At 36.1% G+C, this 17,520-nt stretch overlaps 4 protein-coding genes across 5 annotated transcripts in view; 2 read left to right on the top strand and 2 right to left on the bottom strand.

Moving 5' to 3' along the window:
- The window catches only part of LOC116298875 (serine/threonine-protein kinase/endoribonuclease IRE1), a 24,134-nt gene extending 12,883 nt beyond the window's left edge, over positions 1–11,251 (bottom strand). The window contains exons 1-2 of the mRNA XM_031707450.2: positions 11,160–11,251; positions 9,868–10,021 (exon numbers count right to left, since the gene is read on the bottom strand). Of these exons, the coding sequence (XP_031563310.2) occupies positions 9,868–9,921 (54 nt within the window). The 5' untranslated portion in view covers positions 9,922–10,021; positions 11,160–11,251. The remainder of the gene's footprint in view (positions 1–9,867; positions 10,022–11,159) is intronic.
- On the top strand, positions 5–8,742 carry LOC116298873 (testis-expressed protein 2). Its single transcript, XM_031707448.2, has 4 exons — positions 5–1,331; positions 3,876–5,683; positions 6,415–6,535; positions 7,406–8,742. The coding sequence occupies exons 1-4, from the start codon at positions 147–149 to the stop codon at positions 7,487–7,489; spliced, it is 3,198 nt and encodes a 1,065-aa protein (XP_031563308.2). The 5' UTR covers positions 5–146; the 3' UTR covers positions 7,490–8,742.
- On the bottom strand, positions 11,163–16,880 carry LOC116298877 (protein-lysine N-methyltransferase EEF2KMT-like). 2 transcript variants are annotated; one of them, XM_031707455.1, is made up of 8 exons: positions 16,508–16,880; positions 16,320–16,370; positions 15,352–15,540; positions 14,747–14,824; positions 14,367–14,422; positions 13,244–13,528; positions 11,752–11,812; positions 11,163–11,251 (listed from the first exon to the last, which is right to left on the bottom strand). In XM_031707455.1, the coding sequence occupies exons 1-7, from the start codon at positions 16,610–16,612 to the stop codon at positions 11,800–11,802; spliced, it is 777 nt and encodes a 258-aa protein (XP_031563315.1). In that variant the 5' UTR covers positions 16,613–16,880; the 3' UTR covers positions 11,163–11,251; positions 11,752–11,799. The 2 variants fall into 2 exon arrangements, with proteins under 2 accessions (XP_031563315.1, XP_031563313.1); XM_031707453.2 differs by lacking the exons at positions 11,163–11,251; positions 11,752–11,812 and having other exon boundaries at positions 11,819–13,528.
- Positions 16,689–17,520, top strand: part of LOC116298876 (uncharacterized) — a 2,287-nt gene continuing 1,455 nt past the window's right edge. The window contains exons 1-3 of the mRNA XM_031707451.2: positions 16,689–16,728; positions 16,877–17,035; positions 17,145–17,287. Of these exons, the coding sequence (XP_031563311.1) occupies positions 16,727–16,728; positions 16,877–17,035; positions 17,145–17,287 (304 nt within the window). The 5' untranslated portion in view covers positions 16,689–16,726. The remainder of the gene's footprint in view (positions 16,729–16,876; positions 17,036–17,144; positions 17,288–17,520) is intronic.

A 17,520-nucleotide genomic window follows, 5' to 3' on the forward strand; every position in this document is an offset into this window, starting at 1 on the left:
AAATCGAAGGAGAGCGCGTGTTCGCACATATTGCACATGTACGTAAATCGACAAATTATCGCAGCGATAGTTAATTCCTATTGATACATGGTTGGTTGGGGCTTGAATATTAGCAAATCATCTTTGTCGTGGATTCAGAACGAAAGATGAGTGGCAAAAAGCCACCTCCCCGTCCACCATTGCCCAAAGGATACTCTTCACTGAAGAACACTAAAGCTGTGAACACTCCTGGAAGATTAAGATCCGCGCTTGCTTCTATTTCTATTCGTTATAACCCTACGACTGCTGCTACCAAGGACTCGGACTCCGAGGAAGAGATTTATATTGTGCGTAAAGAGGAAAACGCTTTAGCCGAGCATAAAGATGATTGCTCGGACGAAATCGACCAAAATACAAGAGTGACGGAAGATCTTCGTGAGGAACCAAAACAAAGCGCTAATACTAGTATCACAAATTCGAGCTCATGTCCATTACCACTTTTTAAACTGAGTGCTGAAAGTCTTAATGGCGTTGAGAAGGGATTGGAAAACGGTGACAAAAAATCTATTGTAAAACAGAAAACTTGGCCAGGGAATTCGATTGAGTCGTCTGGAGTTAAAAGTGGATCCACGGAAATGAAATTTATACGTCGTGACCAAGGGGCCAAGAATGATCCGATCAAAACAAACGAGAACAAAGACGAGGCAGACTCGGGCTCTCAGCCATCAAAAACTCATTTAAGTTTGAGCAGTATGGAAATTGGAAACAGCGATCAAAAGGAGGGAAATCCTCCTCGATCGCCCTCGCCATTTCGTCGTCTCTACCGTCATGCAAACAATGACCATACAGTCGGAGAGAAATTAGCTGCTACATCATCTGCCATTTCGCTATCTTCACTTCTCGCTGCTGCTGCTACAGAGGATAACGACGCAGAAGGCGAAGAAGAAAACGAGGAAGTAGAAGATTTTCAAGATGCGATGCCAGAGGTGCCTGGTGACTCGTTGCCTTTGGAAGAAGCAGTAGTTAATTCAGAAGTGAAAAATTCTGTGAATTTGTCTAGCCTCGCAAGACCTATGCATGAACCATCTTGTTCTTTCCTTTTGTTTTGCGTCCTCTTGTCCTATATTTATTTGATTTCTAACCCTCCAGTCTTTGTAAATGGAATGATAGCTGGATCAGTTATTTGTTACTTAGTTGGATGTCTGATCCTCTTGGTAGTGTGCCCTGAGGACTCTTTTGATGAACGATTTCAACGCGAACTTGCCGAATACAACATGCATCTTGCTCATGATCCAAAGCCCTCATACACGTCTGTAGATCCAGGATTACTTCTGCGTCCACGAGGAATGAAGGTAAGACCTAAACTTGGGGTTTATTAATGGTATATAGTTTATAAGTAAAGAAACAAACACCTCGGTTTTACTCTCCAAAACACTAGCGTCTAGTACTCTTGACAGCATCAAAATCAAAATAAACACGTGAATAAAATAACCAAGATCATGACGATTTTTTTCGTTCAAGTAAGCCATATTTATATTGCTTTTCCAAAATATTAGCTGAAATAATAGCATTTAATATTTTTTCGAAATGGGAAGGTGCTTTAACTTTTCGCGCAAATTTTAGCGCTACCGGTTGTCGACCGGGAGAAAGTTACGATTAAAAAATGTTTGAAATGAAAATGAAGGCGTGAGTATGCGCCACTTAAATGGCTTACTTCTTAAAGGTCCTAGTCACTGAACGCTTGGCCTAGCGTATGAATTTGGTGGTCCATCTGTTTTGCCATCTGTCAATCATTGATAAATCGAACAGACGGTCAAAGATTGTAAGATTGGTACCTCATTTTACCCAGATGTATTTAAAGTCATTGGTCAAACGTTTCCTTACAACACAATTAGTACCAGTGATTTCAATAAGACTGCCAAACGTAAACTTTGATAAAGAATGCAAACGATCTTTTGGTATAAATATTTCAACACACACCCACCAGTTTTCCTAACACCAATTTCATGACTTTGACCCAATAATACATCAGTGGTAAAATACCTATGATCTTATGAATATTGAAAGATCTTATGATCCAGAAAAAAATTAAGATTTATATACCTCTTGCATTATATTCCCAGCAGCATGCAGGACAAAATAATATAAAATTACTCTCACTTGAATTGAAATTTATTATTTTGTCCTCCAAATTTAGCTTATTTGATAATAATTGCTGCAAGGGGTATATAAAATATATTTTCAGGATTTTGTATTTATAGATTTTTTTTACTAGTCTTGAGGAACAGATATGGTTATATTGAGTTAGGAGTTGAAGTATTATAAATTGTTTTTATTTAAGTTGACAGGAAAATATTGCAAGTTTTTTCACGAATGATTGATTAGTGTGCCCTTAGGGGTGGAATAGAATAGTCCAATATTATAGTGTAACCATTTTATAAGAGCAGGCAGGTGGTATATAATATGCACATAATTTACCCATTAGGTTAAAACAAAAACATTTTAATGTTAAAAGTAGGCTTTGCTCTTTCAAGAACTTCAGATGGCACATTAAAATTTGGCTTTTCACAATAACAGAGCAATTTATTCTCACAATTTGATTAGCTGACAGCTATGATCAATAAGAGGACAGACACATAGAATGATGAATAGCGCAGCACACTGATTCTAAAAATAGCTTAAAGATTTGGACAAACATTGCATTCTGTTTAACCGCTACGAGGATTATACGAACCGATTTTATTATTTTTACTTAAAGTTACAATAATAACCCATGTAAACTAAGATCAACTGCGATCGGCTGTGAAAATTATCTGCTGAAAGTAAACTTGTAAGTTTATTTGTCTGAATTTTGCCTTTGTCTTCATTTTTATGACGTCACAACTGCACTGTGCTATTGCTTGCGCACAGAACTAGCATGGACTTCAAACCGTTTTTCTTTTGAACTCTTTCCTTGTTTACATGTGTTTTCATTCTTATTTTATTGAAATAACAAATCGCTTATAGATTTCATTGATTGTCCTCTTATTGATCATAGATAACATCTTAAAATGTTCAAAACTTTACATTTTAAGATGTCATCTATAATCAATAAGAGGACAGTCAATGGAAATCTATGAGCAATTTGTTAATTTTGTAGCCAACCAGTCGAAAATAGACAGTCATGTTACAAGCTGCATAAGAACAATGGAATACTACATTTTGCTGTGATAAAATTCCACTTTAGTTTTCTTGCATTTTTTAAATTGTTTAACAAAGTTTTTTCACAACACGATCCCTATTTTTAAGGCAGACAAGTTATTAGCCTAAAATGAAATCACTTAACCAAGTAACATTGAAGTAGCATAATATTAGCTTAGTGATATGGTGGTATGGAATGTCAAGGTTGATTGTTTCCAAGGAAATATCATGGAAATAAGTAGTATGTGCAATCTACATTGTATATAGTCTGTTGTCAGATATGGCTTGCGTTTTTACTGTTGTTGTACTCTAATCGTGAACACTCAAGTTTTTCAACCAATCAGATTATGTATCTAAAACAACAGAATTTGAGTTACATGTTTGATAGTCTATAATAGATATTCAAGAAGATAAAATGGTAAAAGAGTAAAAATAAATAAATAAACTTGAGTGTTCCCAGTTACAGTAGAATGACAGTAAACCTGATTATGCACTCCTGCATGTTATTAAATAGTGCTTGAATAATTTGCCTTCTGATCAAGGTTTAAAATAAATAAGCATTGTGAATATCGTGGTAGGTCCCTTTTGCCTTTTGTCTTTCTCTTTTTAGAGTGGTCTGTAGTCCTTGTCATTTCAATTTACTAGCTTTTTGTGTGTTGTTCTTGATTGTTTTGCGTACTATATTTTAATTTGTGTCTTTTTTCATTTTTTTCAAGGGATGGATGTTAAAAGCATATGATTACGATCCCAACAGTGTCAGTGAAACGATGTTAGTTTATGCACAACTGAGAGACAACAACCTCACCTTGTCGCTACCAAAACTAGATAGCAGCTCAAGAAAGATTGACATCAAGACAGTTGATGAGAACACTAAGCTGCCATTTGCTCGTACATATCACTTTGACCTCACAGGAAGTAATATTTTTTTAACTCCACCAACTCTTTCACCAAAACGAATATGGAGCAAGAAGTATCCTTTGTGTATAGCCTTAGGAAAACCTGGAAAAGTGCAAGAGGAAGTGAAAGAACTTTCTGAAGAAAACTCAAGCAAACAAAAGTTGAAAGCTCAAAGTTCTTTAGATGATGTACATGTGTTGTACCTGTTTGCCAAGACTGGACGACAGAAAGAGGAATGGCACCAACATTTTGATAGGATTTTAAACCCTAAAAAGAACATTTCAGTTTCAGACATTGATAACTTACTGCGCCCAACGTCATGCAGCTACCCACACTACATGGCCAAATTGCTACCCAATCCTGACGTGGGCTTGCAGGATTCACCAGAAGTTCAACTTTCCTGGGTCAATATGCTGTTTGGTAGGGTCTTCTGGGATGTCTGGCAGGACCGATACTGGGCAGATAAAATCAAACAGCGATTTCAAAATAAACTTAGTAAGCTACATAAGCCACAGTTTATCCGCGACATTCACATAACAGATCTAACTCTTGGGCACACTTTTCCACTTATCAACAAAGTGTCACTTCCAGTTTTAGATGAGCAGGGCGTATGGGTTGATTTTGATGTGACTTACAGCGGAGGAGTCGTTTTCACAGTCGAGACACACCTCAACATTGATGGCTACTTGAAACATTTCCTGAACCTCGGGAAAGAAAACAGGGATTCCACAGGAGATTTAGACATGGCAGGGCTTACACTGAAGTATGAAATGCTGGACAAGGAAGAAATTCTTAAAGATATGAATGAGCCCAGGAGAGATATTGGCAGTTGCACTAATAATGATGATGATGATGATGAATCTCTCACATCAGAGAGCCCACCAGAGAGTGATTCTGATTTTGAGTCTCCAGAGTCTGACTTTGAGGATTTACTAAGTAAGCCAAATGTCAGTGGGTCAACAGAAACAGTATTAGAGTCGAGCTCATATGCCAAAGAAGCGCTCTTGCAGTTAAAGTCCCTAGAAGGATTCCTGGAGAATCAAATAGCAGAAGAAGAAATGCAATTTTTAGATGTGGACGATATTCCACCACAACTCCGACTGTCACAGGAATCATTGTCAAATGTGGAAAGTATTTCAAACTCTGAGAGAAATAGCCCAGTGCAGAAGCAAAGTTCAGGTGAAGATTCAGAAAAATCGTTGCATCTTTCCCCTCCATCAACTCCAAAAATGAACAAGGCACGTGACACCTCTCATGCAAGTAGCTTTGTCTCAAACTCTGAGAGAAACAGCCCGGTGCAGAAGCAAAGTTCAGGTGAAGATTCAGAAAAATTGTCCAGTGCTTCTGCTCCATCAACCCCAAAGACAAACAAGGCAGCTGTCACTCACCATGCAAGTAGCCCAGTAAGACAAGGATCAAGCAAACCAACCGGAACAAGAAAAAAGTTGATTGGAGTATTAGAGAGACTTGCCAAATCCAAATGGGTCAAAAAGGCTGCTGAAACCAAGATTGTTAAGACAGCAGCAGAAAAGTTCTCAAACTTGCCTATTATTCTATCAGTGGAAGTGCAGTCTGTCAAAGGGACTTTGACACTGAATATCCCACCACCACCAACAAACAGACTTTGGTAAGTAAGAGAAATGTAATTAATTTAGTACCTTGAAATTGGGGATGTACCAAAAAATGTAAGGCATATCATCTTCAAGTAAATATGAAAGACAAACTCTCATTTTAGGTCCATTTGCATGGCAGTCAAATTAACAGATATCACACTTTATTGCTTTCAAACATATTGTTTCACAATACTCCCCTTCACAGTTCCCTGCACCATCTTGAAAGATAGCCGTGCCTTTGCATTGAAGTGAAATAAATGGTGATCTTGCAGTGATAGAGATATTGTAAATAATTGTCCAAGGTGTTAAAAAAGGTCTTTATCATTGCAAGCTCACCGTTCATCTCACCTCAATGTAATGGCAACTCTACCTTCAAAGATCACGCTGGGAACTGTGAAAGGGACTATTGTTTGAAGGCAATAAAGTGTAACTCTAATATCTACTGATCATTAGCTATAGTCCACTTGGTTTTCTTTGTGTTTCCTGTGTGCACACTGTTAATTTGGCTGCTGAGAAGTATATTGGTCTGGTTCTGAGCTGGATTGGCTATTTTTTTTACATAGGATTTTTAATACTTAGTACATGATTGGCTAAATGCATCCATGGCTCCGATTGAAGTTGTTTTCCTTACTTCCTTTAAAGACAAAGATGTCCTTGTCTTGCCATCAATCATTAAGACATTGTCTTGGTCATACAACTGTTGAAACTGCTTGCATGCAATACTGTTTATTTCTGTTTGATCTAGGTATGGCTTTCGTGGTAACCCTATGCTATTTGTTACTGCACGACCAAAACTTGGTGCTCGACAAGTGAAACTTACTCATGTTACTGATTGGATAGAGAGAAAGCTGAAGCAGGAATTTAAGGTAGTGTTACAACTCAGGGCCCTGTTCGCTCAGTCTAACAATCATCCCTACCACAACTCCATGTCCTCCCTATGAAATAACAACTGTGATAAGAAGAGATAACTAGCTCAAATCTAGTGTGAGCTGAGTTGTTGTTTCTAATGAAACAGTAATGATAAAAGGGCAAATTTTACACCGTAAAAACTAAGATGAAAAAACTGACGTTTTGGATGCTGGCTTTTGTTGGAGTAAAAGAGATAACTGTGAGAGTAGTTGTGGCAGTAATGAATGTTGTTTTTTTCCTTACTTTTTTATTGGACAGCGGTAAGGGGGACAAACTAGCACCCACTAGTATTTAATCTCTTACAAATCTGAAGTTTGGGAGGTTGTAACATGTTTAAAGTTGTTGAAATTGTTCAGGGCGTATGATAATGGCTGGTAAATAAACAATGTCCAGTCAAACACATAACATAACATGTTTTACAACCACCATACGGGGCTCTTCTGTGAGGTTCCCTCAACATGCACAACCACTACATTATATATTTACAACATACGACACTCAACTCACATGTTGCTTTTTATGGAGGGAGGAAACCGGAGATCCCAGAGAAAACCCTCATGGTAAGGGAGAGAACAATGCATCAAACAAACACAACTAACGTATGATCCAGAGTCTGAGCTGGGGCTCGAACCTGGACCACAGTAGTGATAAGCGAGCGGTAAACCATTACACCACCTATGCCACCCACCTCTTGTTCTATTAACTGGTCACATTGACTGGTCCCATGTTGATCAGTCAAATATGGCTGCATAGTTATCTTGCCATTTTTTTTTATCCCAGGGCGGTAGGTTTATCAATAGTTTAATGGTTTTTTATTTTTTCTCTAGAACATGTTTGTCCTTCCCAACATGGAAGACATACCAATCAAGATCATGAACAGTGATGTAGAGAAGCAGTTTTCAGACAATTAATTAAAGTACAAGTAAATGTACAGTTTTAGTTCAATCGGAATACTTAAGATACTAAATTATGATATTATTAAGACACACCTAGAGCAAATTTATTATGAGTGGTAAATAGCCCAGTTTTGAAAATGAACAATTAAGATTATGATTGGCCTTCTGAACTACAAAAAAAAAAAAAAAAATTTCAAATTTTATCTGATTTATTGATGAGTTATAATTATTATTATAATTATTATTATTACTATCAGCATGAATAAGGTTGTTTTTCAATTAGAGCAAAACTTGAAGCCTTGAATCAAAAAGGCATTGTATTTTGTGTTAAATTAATGTCTTTATAAAATTGTATTTATGTCAAATATTATACACTGGATCTGGGATCCATTTGAACAGTCTCCTGGTCTACCTTTTTCAAAGCCATATTGGTGCTAGTCCCAAAATTAAATCTTTTTGGTTGCCTTAGACTAATCGGCTAACGTGTTGCTATAAACGTTTCCACCCAATTCAAACCACATGGTAGTAAGTTTCATTGTGTCGTTATATTTTGGTTTCACAGTTGAATTCGTAAAGACAAACGCTTCTATTCCCAGGTTTGAATAGCGCAGAGCAGCCGTGACATCATAAAAACGAAGACAAAGGCAAAATTCAGACAAACAAACTTACAAGTTTACTTTCAGCAGATAATTTTCACAGCCGATCGCAGTTGATCTTAGTTTACATGGGTTATTATTGTAACTTTAAGTAAAAATAATAAAATCGGTTCGTATAATCCTCGTAGTGGTTAAACAGAATGCAATGTTTGTCCGAATCTTTAAGCTATTTTTAGAATCAGCGCGCTGCGCTATTGGGTCATAACATACATAGCAACACGTTAGCTGATTAGGTGTATTGTCGTAAACAGGCTCACACTAATCAGGCTTTGAATAAAATAGCCCTCAACCCGGTCTTTTCTTTCCAGTCTCACCACAGGTATCCCACCAATTTTTAATTAATGAATATTGTTTATATGCAACTAAGTAAATGTTAAAAAAAAACTCACAAATCTGCCTGGGAGATCTTGCACATTTCAGAAATTAATAATCTTATGTTAATTGTTATAAGATAACTGTTATTAATGTCCTGTCCTGATTGGTTGGGAGTGTGTGCTTTATGAGAGTACATGTGCATTCTTTATATTCATGTGTGCAGCAATCATTCCTATCCAAAATAACTGTTATTTTATTTTGTATTTCATAAAAGAAATAAAAAATTGCTTACTGTAATGCATGCTGTCATAAATCACATGGGAGTAGCAAGAACACAAAGTTCACTATAGATCACATTGCTTTCCCTAACAGTTCTCTCTTGTTCTGCCAACTCTAGGCCTGGCAGGACTGCCTAGCATGCTTTATAACTGCCTATAGCAGCATGCACATCTTTCATTTCTTTATTGAAAATTTGGAACTTTTCTTTAACCTTTAAAGTGCTACTACGACGAAAATCGCTCAAACTTGGATTCAGCTGAAACTTCCTAAGAATACTCTTTAAAGGTCCAATAATCACTGTATGAAGTGTTTTCTCGACATTCAGGACGAAAGTATGATATTTTTACGATTATTTTTTGGAGTCTGTGACGTCATACACTCAACATCGAACATCGCTCCATACATTTCTTTGTAGTTTATGATCAAAATATCAGTAGTAAAGGGAGAAAGAAATACCCAAACACCCCAAAATATAAATTATAGTCACAAGTAATGTGAAATAAGCACATTAGCCACCCTTTGGGTTTCATAGGAATAAAATAAATTAAGGATTCATATACAAAGAAATATATGTAGCAATGTTTGATGTTGAGTGTATGACGTCATAGACTCCAAAAAATAATCGTAAAAATATCATACTTTTGTACTGAATATCGAGAAAACACTTTATGCAGTGATTATTGGACCTTTAAAGAGTATTTTTAGGAAGTTTCAGCTGAATCCAAGTTTGAGCGATTTTCGTCGTAGTAGCACTTTAAATAACAGGCAATGTTTACATACTACAAAAGATTACAGATAAAATTTAATTATTATTTTTTTAAAGAGAGACATAACATAAGTTATTACATGTATTTAACTGTACTTTACTGTATTTAGAGTATCATTAGTTCAATAAATTAAAGTAGCTCTTTAAACAAATTTTATTAAAATAAACTTAAGATACTGACATATTGTCTGATTTTCATTGAAGTAATTTTAAAAAGAGAGAGAGAGAGATTGGGGTTTTGGGGTTTCTATGGCAACAGGCCTGCATTAATCTTCCTATCTCCACTCTAGTTGTAAGGATTTTTGACAACTTCATTGAGCCTAAAATGTGCATCTCTTTAAAAAGATTGTATAAAATTTTGATACCTCAAAGCTCACCTTAATTCTATTCTTTGTAGTTTGAGTAAAACTTTCTTGAAGCTGAATTTTCATCAAATTTCTAACTTCAGCAGTCTAATATCACTATCGGCATCATAAAAGAACAACTTCCTAGATGGCTTGTTGAGCACTTTCCACTTGATATTATAACCAACTGAGTAAAAATAGATATCATTAATAATAAATATTATTAGTCATAAATATCATTAATCATAAATATCATTAGTCATAAATATCATTAGTCATAAATATCATTAGTCATAAATATCATTAATCATAAATATCATTAATCATAACTACATTAATCATAAATATCATTAATCATAAATATCTGATAATAACTATCATTAATCATAAATATCATCAATAATAACTATCATTAATCATAAATATCATTAATCATAAATATCTAATAATAGCTATCATTAATCATAAATATCATTAATCATAAATATCATTAATCATAAATATCATTAATCATAAATATCAATAATAACTATCATTAATCATAAATATCATTAATCATAAATATCATTAATCATAAATATCTAATAATGACTATCATTAATCATAAATATCATTAATAATAACTATCATTAATCATAAATATCATTAATCATAAATATCTAATAATAACTATCATTAATCATAAATATCATTAATCATAAATATCATTAATCATAAATATCTAATAATAACTATCATTAATCATAAATATCATTAATCATAAATATCTAATAATAGCTATCATTAACAATAAATATCATTAATAATAAATATCCTTATACTAAAGTGGGATCCTTTGTTGGACTTGATCAAATCTGTGTTACTATGTTGTTGAAACTGGAAAAAAATTAAGCTCTAATGAACCTTACTCAATTTCACTTGATTGGTCAAGAAACAATATTATTCATTATGGTTCAATTTGAGTTTGGACTTGATGAATAAAAGTATCAAGTTCAGTCTCCACTTCAAACCATTGTTCAGTGTCATCCAAGGAAATTCAGGAAAGGTCTATTACAGCGCAACTACTGTAACCAGGGCCACTTAGACCAGTTTGACAAGAGAACCAATTAAAATGTAGAATGAAAACAATGCACTCCAACTTTGGGTAGTGGAGCCAATCAGAAAACTAGACTGCATGAGAATTGTAATTTGACCCTGATGTTATGTGTAAACAAATATACAGCCATCGTTATTTTCTCATGGGAATAAAAAGATGTTTAAAGGCTTTTGTTTTCTACTGCTTTCTGATTGGCTTGGCACATCATACAGTCAAATAAGATACTAACCAAGTTCTTGAAGAAAGTACTCAAATGTTTCTGGATTACGGACAGTTGATGTTACAAAGGCTACGGGTTTAATGACACCATCACCATGACAACTAAAAAAAACACAGGAGTTTTATTGATCACTTCCAGTAGGAACACATGAGATCCTACGGCACAATACAACACTGACAATAAATCAGGGCTCAAAATAATGGCCAGTCAACAGACACTGTGTCCAGTCAAAACTGGTACTTGTCCAGTCAAACACCCCTTAGGTAAGCCCTCTTGACTGGCCACATTGACTAGTCATTTGTTGATAAGTCCGATGTGCCGGTTTCGATGTGCCCAGTCATCATGTCCACTCATTGAGCAGCCATTATTTCTAGTCCTGTGAATACATAGCTCCATAGTAACAGAAAAAGTTAGAATAATAAGGGTGATCATCGGCACACAAATTTTGCACAGCCAGTAAAAAAATAGGTTTTTAAATTTTCAGTGGTGTGGTCCACTTTTCACCAATGTTGAAGCAGAGGGTACAGAGCACGGATGAGGAATAATTATCATAAAATATCAATTTGAAGATATTTAACTACTGGCACATATTATTTCTTACCTTAAAAGTTTAAATAGAACTGGAACAAAGAATTTGATCAACTCTACATCATATATCACATCTGAGTAAAAGAAAAACTAAGTTAGTTACACTTTGAAATTAAATAGACCTCTTTAGCTTGGGAGTAATGTTTTCTCATTTCAGACCATGTATCATTCCCTTGGGAATAAAATTCTTTGTTTGAGTTGTATCCATATTCTATGCCTTCTCATGTGCAACCTTTAAACAAAGAAACGATACTCTGACTTGGGAAAGGCATTTGGTCTTAAATGGGAAAACCTTACCCCCAAGCTATAGAGGCCTATTGTCAGTGTCCTTGAACCTGCAATCAAAGGAATAAGCAGTCGGCAAACAAAAGGCTATGTACCTGCCATCTGTCACATACTGAGGTGACAAATCCTGACAAAAAATATTCATTTCTTAATAATGGTCCAACGACAATGAGCTTAATGTGCAACATTTGCGTAGTTGTAAGTCACAGAATGATATTAATCATAGTATGAACCACTCATCTGGCTTAAAATAACAACCAGTAATTGGACAATATATGGCCAGAATTGGAACTTGTCTGGTCAAATCTTTGTCTTGCTAGTCATTTTGACCAGACTGGTTTTGGATTTGGTAGTGTTGAGCCAGAAACAAGGTATGACTGAGTTAAAATTAATTTGGTTGGTCATCATGACCAGTGACCGACATACCATTATTTCAAGCCCTACACATCAAGATCACTGTGTACACAACAAGATATATTAATAAATATTGTCAAAGTGGTTTTGGTATCAGTGGGAAATGATATTGCAAATGCATAGCTGTACTGCATGCACAACATGCCATAATTGACAGTAACTGTGACAAAGCACCATGATTGGATGATTTACACATTAAACACAATGGACACCAATTTAAGTGTTACTGTAAACAGTACTCAGAGCCGGGTTGTTCAAAGCTGGATTAGCGCTAATCCAGGATTAACTCTATAGGTCTTATTAAGAGTTAACCCAGGATTAGCACTAATCAGGCTTTGAACAACTGGGCCCAGAGCATGTGTACATTGTGTAATTGAGTACTATACATTCCCCATTTATAATGCTTTAGAGCTTATGATGCAACAATGTTACACCATTTTATTGCTATATTTTGTACCAATTTATTATTAATCATAGCTTAATATTTACCAGTAGCCACGATAACTCCACAGGACAATCCTTCTAAATCATCCATACTGACGTCTTCCCAGTCCAACCTTATAGATGCCACATTAACCTTATCTCTGTCTCTACTTTCTTTCCTATAAAGATCCTTTTTTTCAAGCTGTACTCTTTTCGTACAATTCGTTTTAACATTGTCATGAGATTCACAATCTTTGCCTAATGCTTGAAGAGTGCTCAGTGGTCTGTAACATTTGCTGCATTTTTGACAAGTATAACAAACTGTTTCTTGTTCCCTACTATCAGAATATTGCAACTCTTCTCTAAAATATTCTGGTACACACCTGTCATTACAACCATTGTTCATGGCAAGGTCAAAAGTCCAGTTACTCCCAATCAATTTATTACGTTTATTAATACGAGGGCACTTTGGCAACACAGTCTCATCCTCTGTTCCACAATAACAATTTGAATCTGCATTCCTTTGAAAGCCATTTATGGACAGGTTTTTATTCAGTTTTCCAAGCACTGCTTCATGACAGTCAGTAAAGACATAATGCTGAGGGCTATAGCTCATGCAGATGGACAGTCCTAATAGACCAAGACCACAGCCCAGCTCAACCACATTTCTGATAATATTCAAAAGAGTAAAAGATCACTTGAATAATATCTAAAGTATATGATGTGTGTGTGTGTATAAGTGGTAATAATGTTCTAGCCTGCAAAGCAGGCATTCTTGTGGGTTTGGGGAAAAACCGGGGTTTTTGGGGAACTTTGGAACTAGCAAGAATTTTTTTTTGCTAGGTCCCATTTTTCTCGCAGGCCCTTGGTTGAAACAGGAACCCCAAAACCCCGATTCTTCCTCAAACCCATCAAAAGAACGCCTGCTCTGCAGGCTAATAATGTTCACTGAATATTTATATGAAATTCTGGTAGCTAATTATCATAGTTGGAGTGCTTTTAGAGGAACCGTGTCCATACAGTAATTGCTACTCCATTATCATGTACTTTCTGACAAGCCAACTTGTGTCAGTTGACAGTCGGCTGACCAGGGACGAATCCAGGGGGGTCAAAGTTTGCCCATAACCCCCCTTTTAAAGCCAAAAAAAATCTAACCAGCCTTTGATGCAGTGTGTGAAGATTTGTTTAGACTTAACTTAAGCAGTTAAGAAAATCAGTTTTCTTGCTTCTCGGAGCCGTCTTTTCGTTTCGTTTCTCCTCTATCGACTATGATTCTTTTTCATCAAAACAACAGGTTGCTATGTCATATTGACGTCATATGATGTCATAGTGACAACTTGGTATGTAAGGACCCCCCCCCCCCCATTACAAATCCTGGATACGCCCCTGCTGACTTTGGCCAACCAGCTTTCAAATGACTTGTCAGCTGTTAATAAAGTACATGATTACCTTGCCAATCACATAATGAAACCAGTTCTCAATTTCTCAACAATGTTTCTCACCAACCTGTTTTCAAACTCTTTGCTATTTTCCAAAACCCACTCCAGCATGTAAAGAGCTGCCTGTAGAAAGGATAATTATGAATTTATAGGCCCCTTGCAGCACATTGGAATGCAGTTCAATCTGGGGGACAAAACAATAGGTTCCAATTCTCAGGAGATTGGAATTCTTTCGTTTTGTCCCCCAGATCAAGCTGCTTTGACGTCACATGCAAGGGGTCTATGTATTACAGCTGTCTGGTATGAAATATAACAGACAGTCATTGTTTCAGAGTAGCCAATTCTAGCACATGATTATTGACCAACCATGGCTGATCAGCATTGACATTAGTTGAGTAAGCTTTTTTAAAGGAATAAAGTAACACATTATTAGTACTAGTTAAATACCTGCCAAGTGCTAAGGCCAGTCGTTCCCTGAGAAATTATGTTTTGTGATTCTTCCACAATAATACCAGAACCAGATGGCTAGGACATTTAAATCAAATCACTGCTGGTTAAATATCAATTAAAACCTGCATCTTTGAAGTTTTGTCCCTCCCCTCCACTCCACTCCCCTTTCATCCCTAACCCTTGTCTAATATAGTTAGCCAGGCACATGCATTCCAAGTTAATTAAGACCAAATACAAATTGTGGGGCTTAAGAAATTTCACTTAAAGCCTGTCAAACACTGCAATTTGTCGGCTCGATTCTATGCCAGAATGTATGAGGAAGCAAATTGTACTACACATACATGTACAATTAGAAATAAATAATTGTGATCGGCCCATGAATTAGGCTGACAAAAAGCAGGACGTACATGTACTTCCTGCTTAAACCACATTCATTTTTGCAAAGCAACGAATTGAGCCATTTTAGCACTCATTATAATTGTTGCTGACAGTGTTTGTCTTTAAGATGCTTAAATCCATTTAATTCCTTTTCATCCTGGAATGACGTATGTTCTATGCGTTTTGGTTCTTATTGCCATCTTTTTTCAATGGCTGCTACTTACAAGAATATAAGTCTTGTAGCAAGGGCTCTGATCATCATCCACTTCGCTAATAACTTCTGCATAACATTCATAAAGCTCATCTACAAGTTCATGGTTTGCTTCCTCACTGATCTTCATCAGCTGTTTTAGGAACATCCTCTTGTACCTAATTGAAGGAGTGTACTTGACAAACTCATTGCTCATGTAAGTCTGTAAAGCAATAGAATCAACAGAATTGGTTTTACAAAATACTCACACTTTGCCAATTAAGAAATTTACAGTCAAATTTTCCAAAAAATATGTCTGGGCTAAAAGCAACAAGCATTGTAGAAGCTGATGACCGAAAAAAATACTCAATTTTCTCGTAATAGACCATTTTCAAGTTCCAAATTACTGCTGTGTTTCTAGATTACAGTCTCATTTACTCAGGGTTAACCTTGAATCAGTGTATAAATATTCACAAATACCAACAGTAAGGTAAAGGATGTACAACTTCAACAATACAAACACTTTGAAATTTCACCGACCTTCACTGAAACACATGAATATTCTGCACAAATTGAGGTTATGCCTGAGCAACAGAGAACTTGAAACTGAAGTATTTATCTTGGGGGAGGGGGGATAGGGGTAAGTGCTATAGGGGGAGGGGGGATAGGGGTGGGTGCTATAGGGGGAGAGGAGATAGAGGCAAGTGGGTCTATCCATTATCAGGGCTAAAAAAAACAACTGCTCAGACTAATCAACATTTGCTCAGTCAATGTGACTGCAATCAAGAAGACCAACCTATGAAGAAGAATTTGCCTGAATAAAAATTTTGGCTAGACATTTCCAGATAAATTGGCCACTTTTTTGAGTCCTGAGGTTTGGGCATTTCAGGGTATGGGGTATCATCATCATCAATCTTGTCATTACTATTATCATTATTATTATTTATAAATCATGAATATTCATAATGCATTAGTGCACTAAAATAATGTTAAATAACTAACCTTTCGTAATATGACTTTCTGTAAAGTACTGTCTAAATATTGTGCGATATTCTGGTACGAATTAAGTAAGAGTTAGAAAAAAATTTAGTAGGACGAAAAGTAGAGGTCTTGTAGTTCAAGTAAAAGATAATGCTCCATCTTTTTCTTAGCTATTGTCGTGTTCAAGCCATATGAGAAATTTGCATTACCTTCCAGTCAAAAAATTTGATTGGTACCATTTGAAAATACTGTTTTTGTATAGAGAACAAGATCTCTTGTTGTTCTTGTTCTTCAGTCTTCATGTTTGCCGCCATTTTGATGACCGCGCGAAAAAATAGCACTGGGATCTAGAATCTTCAAGCTAGTACTCAGGCTCTTTCGTTTGGTTTTCTCTGTGCGTCGCCATTTTGTTTTGGATTTGTAAAGAAATGTAAGTATTTATCCAATCCATCTTGCTCAATCCTTTGCTTGTTTGGAAAGAAAATTCGTGTAATTTGTTTATCATTGACTTGTCCTTAAATGTAAGGTTGTATTTAAGGGTTTTTCTTGCTAAATTTCACTGAATTTGTATTTTTAAGGGGTCGTCGCAGCCGCTCTCGCTCCCGCTCTCCAGCTCGTCGCGACGCAAAGGACAAAGCTAAAGACAAAGCCAAATCATCTACAAGAGGCCGTAGTCCAGTACGGAAAAATAAAGCAAAGGAGAAGCCAGCTAGACGTCCAAGTTCTTCATCAAGCAGGTCTGCGTCTTGTTCAATCGCGTCGTATAGTGTTTACATTTGTTTGTTTGTTCTCATGCGTCTTTGACAGTTGTGTATATATTCATAAATTGGTTTATATTTTTCGCAGCGACAGCTATTCTTCAAGTAGTGGCAGTTCAGGTAGCTCCAGCCGCAGCTCCAGTTCAGGATCAAGCAGCAGTGGTAGCCGCAGTTCTAGTTCCAGCAGTTCCGGGTCCAGCAGCTCGAGCTCACCATCTCCTATTCGTAAAGGTGAGGCTTTGATACTTAAAGCAAAATGTTAACGACAAAATAGATATATAGACACCATTTGTAGCAAACAAGGTGAATTCTCTGTTGGCTTTGGTATAAGCATATCATGTACAGTATGTATTGATATAAAATACCTAAGCTTGGCTAGTAAAGAGGAAAATTCCTTATAATTGGGGGTAGGGGGAGAGCTAGGGTGGAAGTATATGGTATGCATCCTCGGGATCATAACATTA

This window comes from Actinia tenebrosa, unplaced genomic scaffold (assembly GCF_029948245.1).
Source record: "Actinia tenebrosa isolate PJP-AT-01 unplaced genomic scaffold, QUT_ActTen_1.0 PGA_scaffold17__23_contigs__length_9995812, whole genome shotgun sequence".
In the NCBI taxonomy this organism is placed as follows: domain Eukaryota; kingdom Metazoa; phylum Cnidaria; class Anthozoa; order Actiniaria; family Actiniidae; genus Actinia; species Actinia tenebrosa.

Coding starts and splice junctions, on each gene's coding strand:
- LOC116298873 (XM_031707448.2), top strand. CDS start 147: ATGAGTGGCAAAAAGCCACCTCCCCGTCCACCATTGCCCAAAGGATAC. Junction 5,684..6,414: donor CCACCAACAAACAGACTTTG/GTAAGTAAGAGA, acceptor TGTTTGATCTAG/GTATGGCTTTCGTGGTAACC. Junction 6,536..7,405: donor AGCTGAAGCAGGAATTTAAG/GTAGTGTTACAA, acceptor TTTTTTCTCTAG/AACATGTTTGTCCTTCCCAA.
- LOC116298877 (XM_031707453.2), bottom strand. CDS start 16,612: ATGGCGGCAAACATGAAGACTGAAGAACAAGAACAACAAGAGATCTTG. Junction 16,371..16,507: donor TCAAATTTTTTGACTGGAAG/GTAATGCAAATT, acceptor AATTCGTACCAG/AATATCGCACAATATTTAGA. Junction 14,423..14,746: donor CTGGCCTTAGCACTTGGCAG/GTATTTAACTAG, acceptor TCCTTTCTACAG/GCAGCTCTTTACATGCTGGA.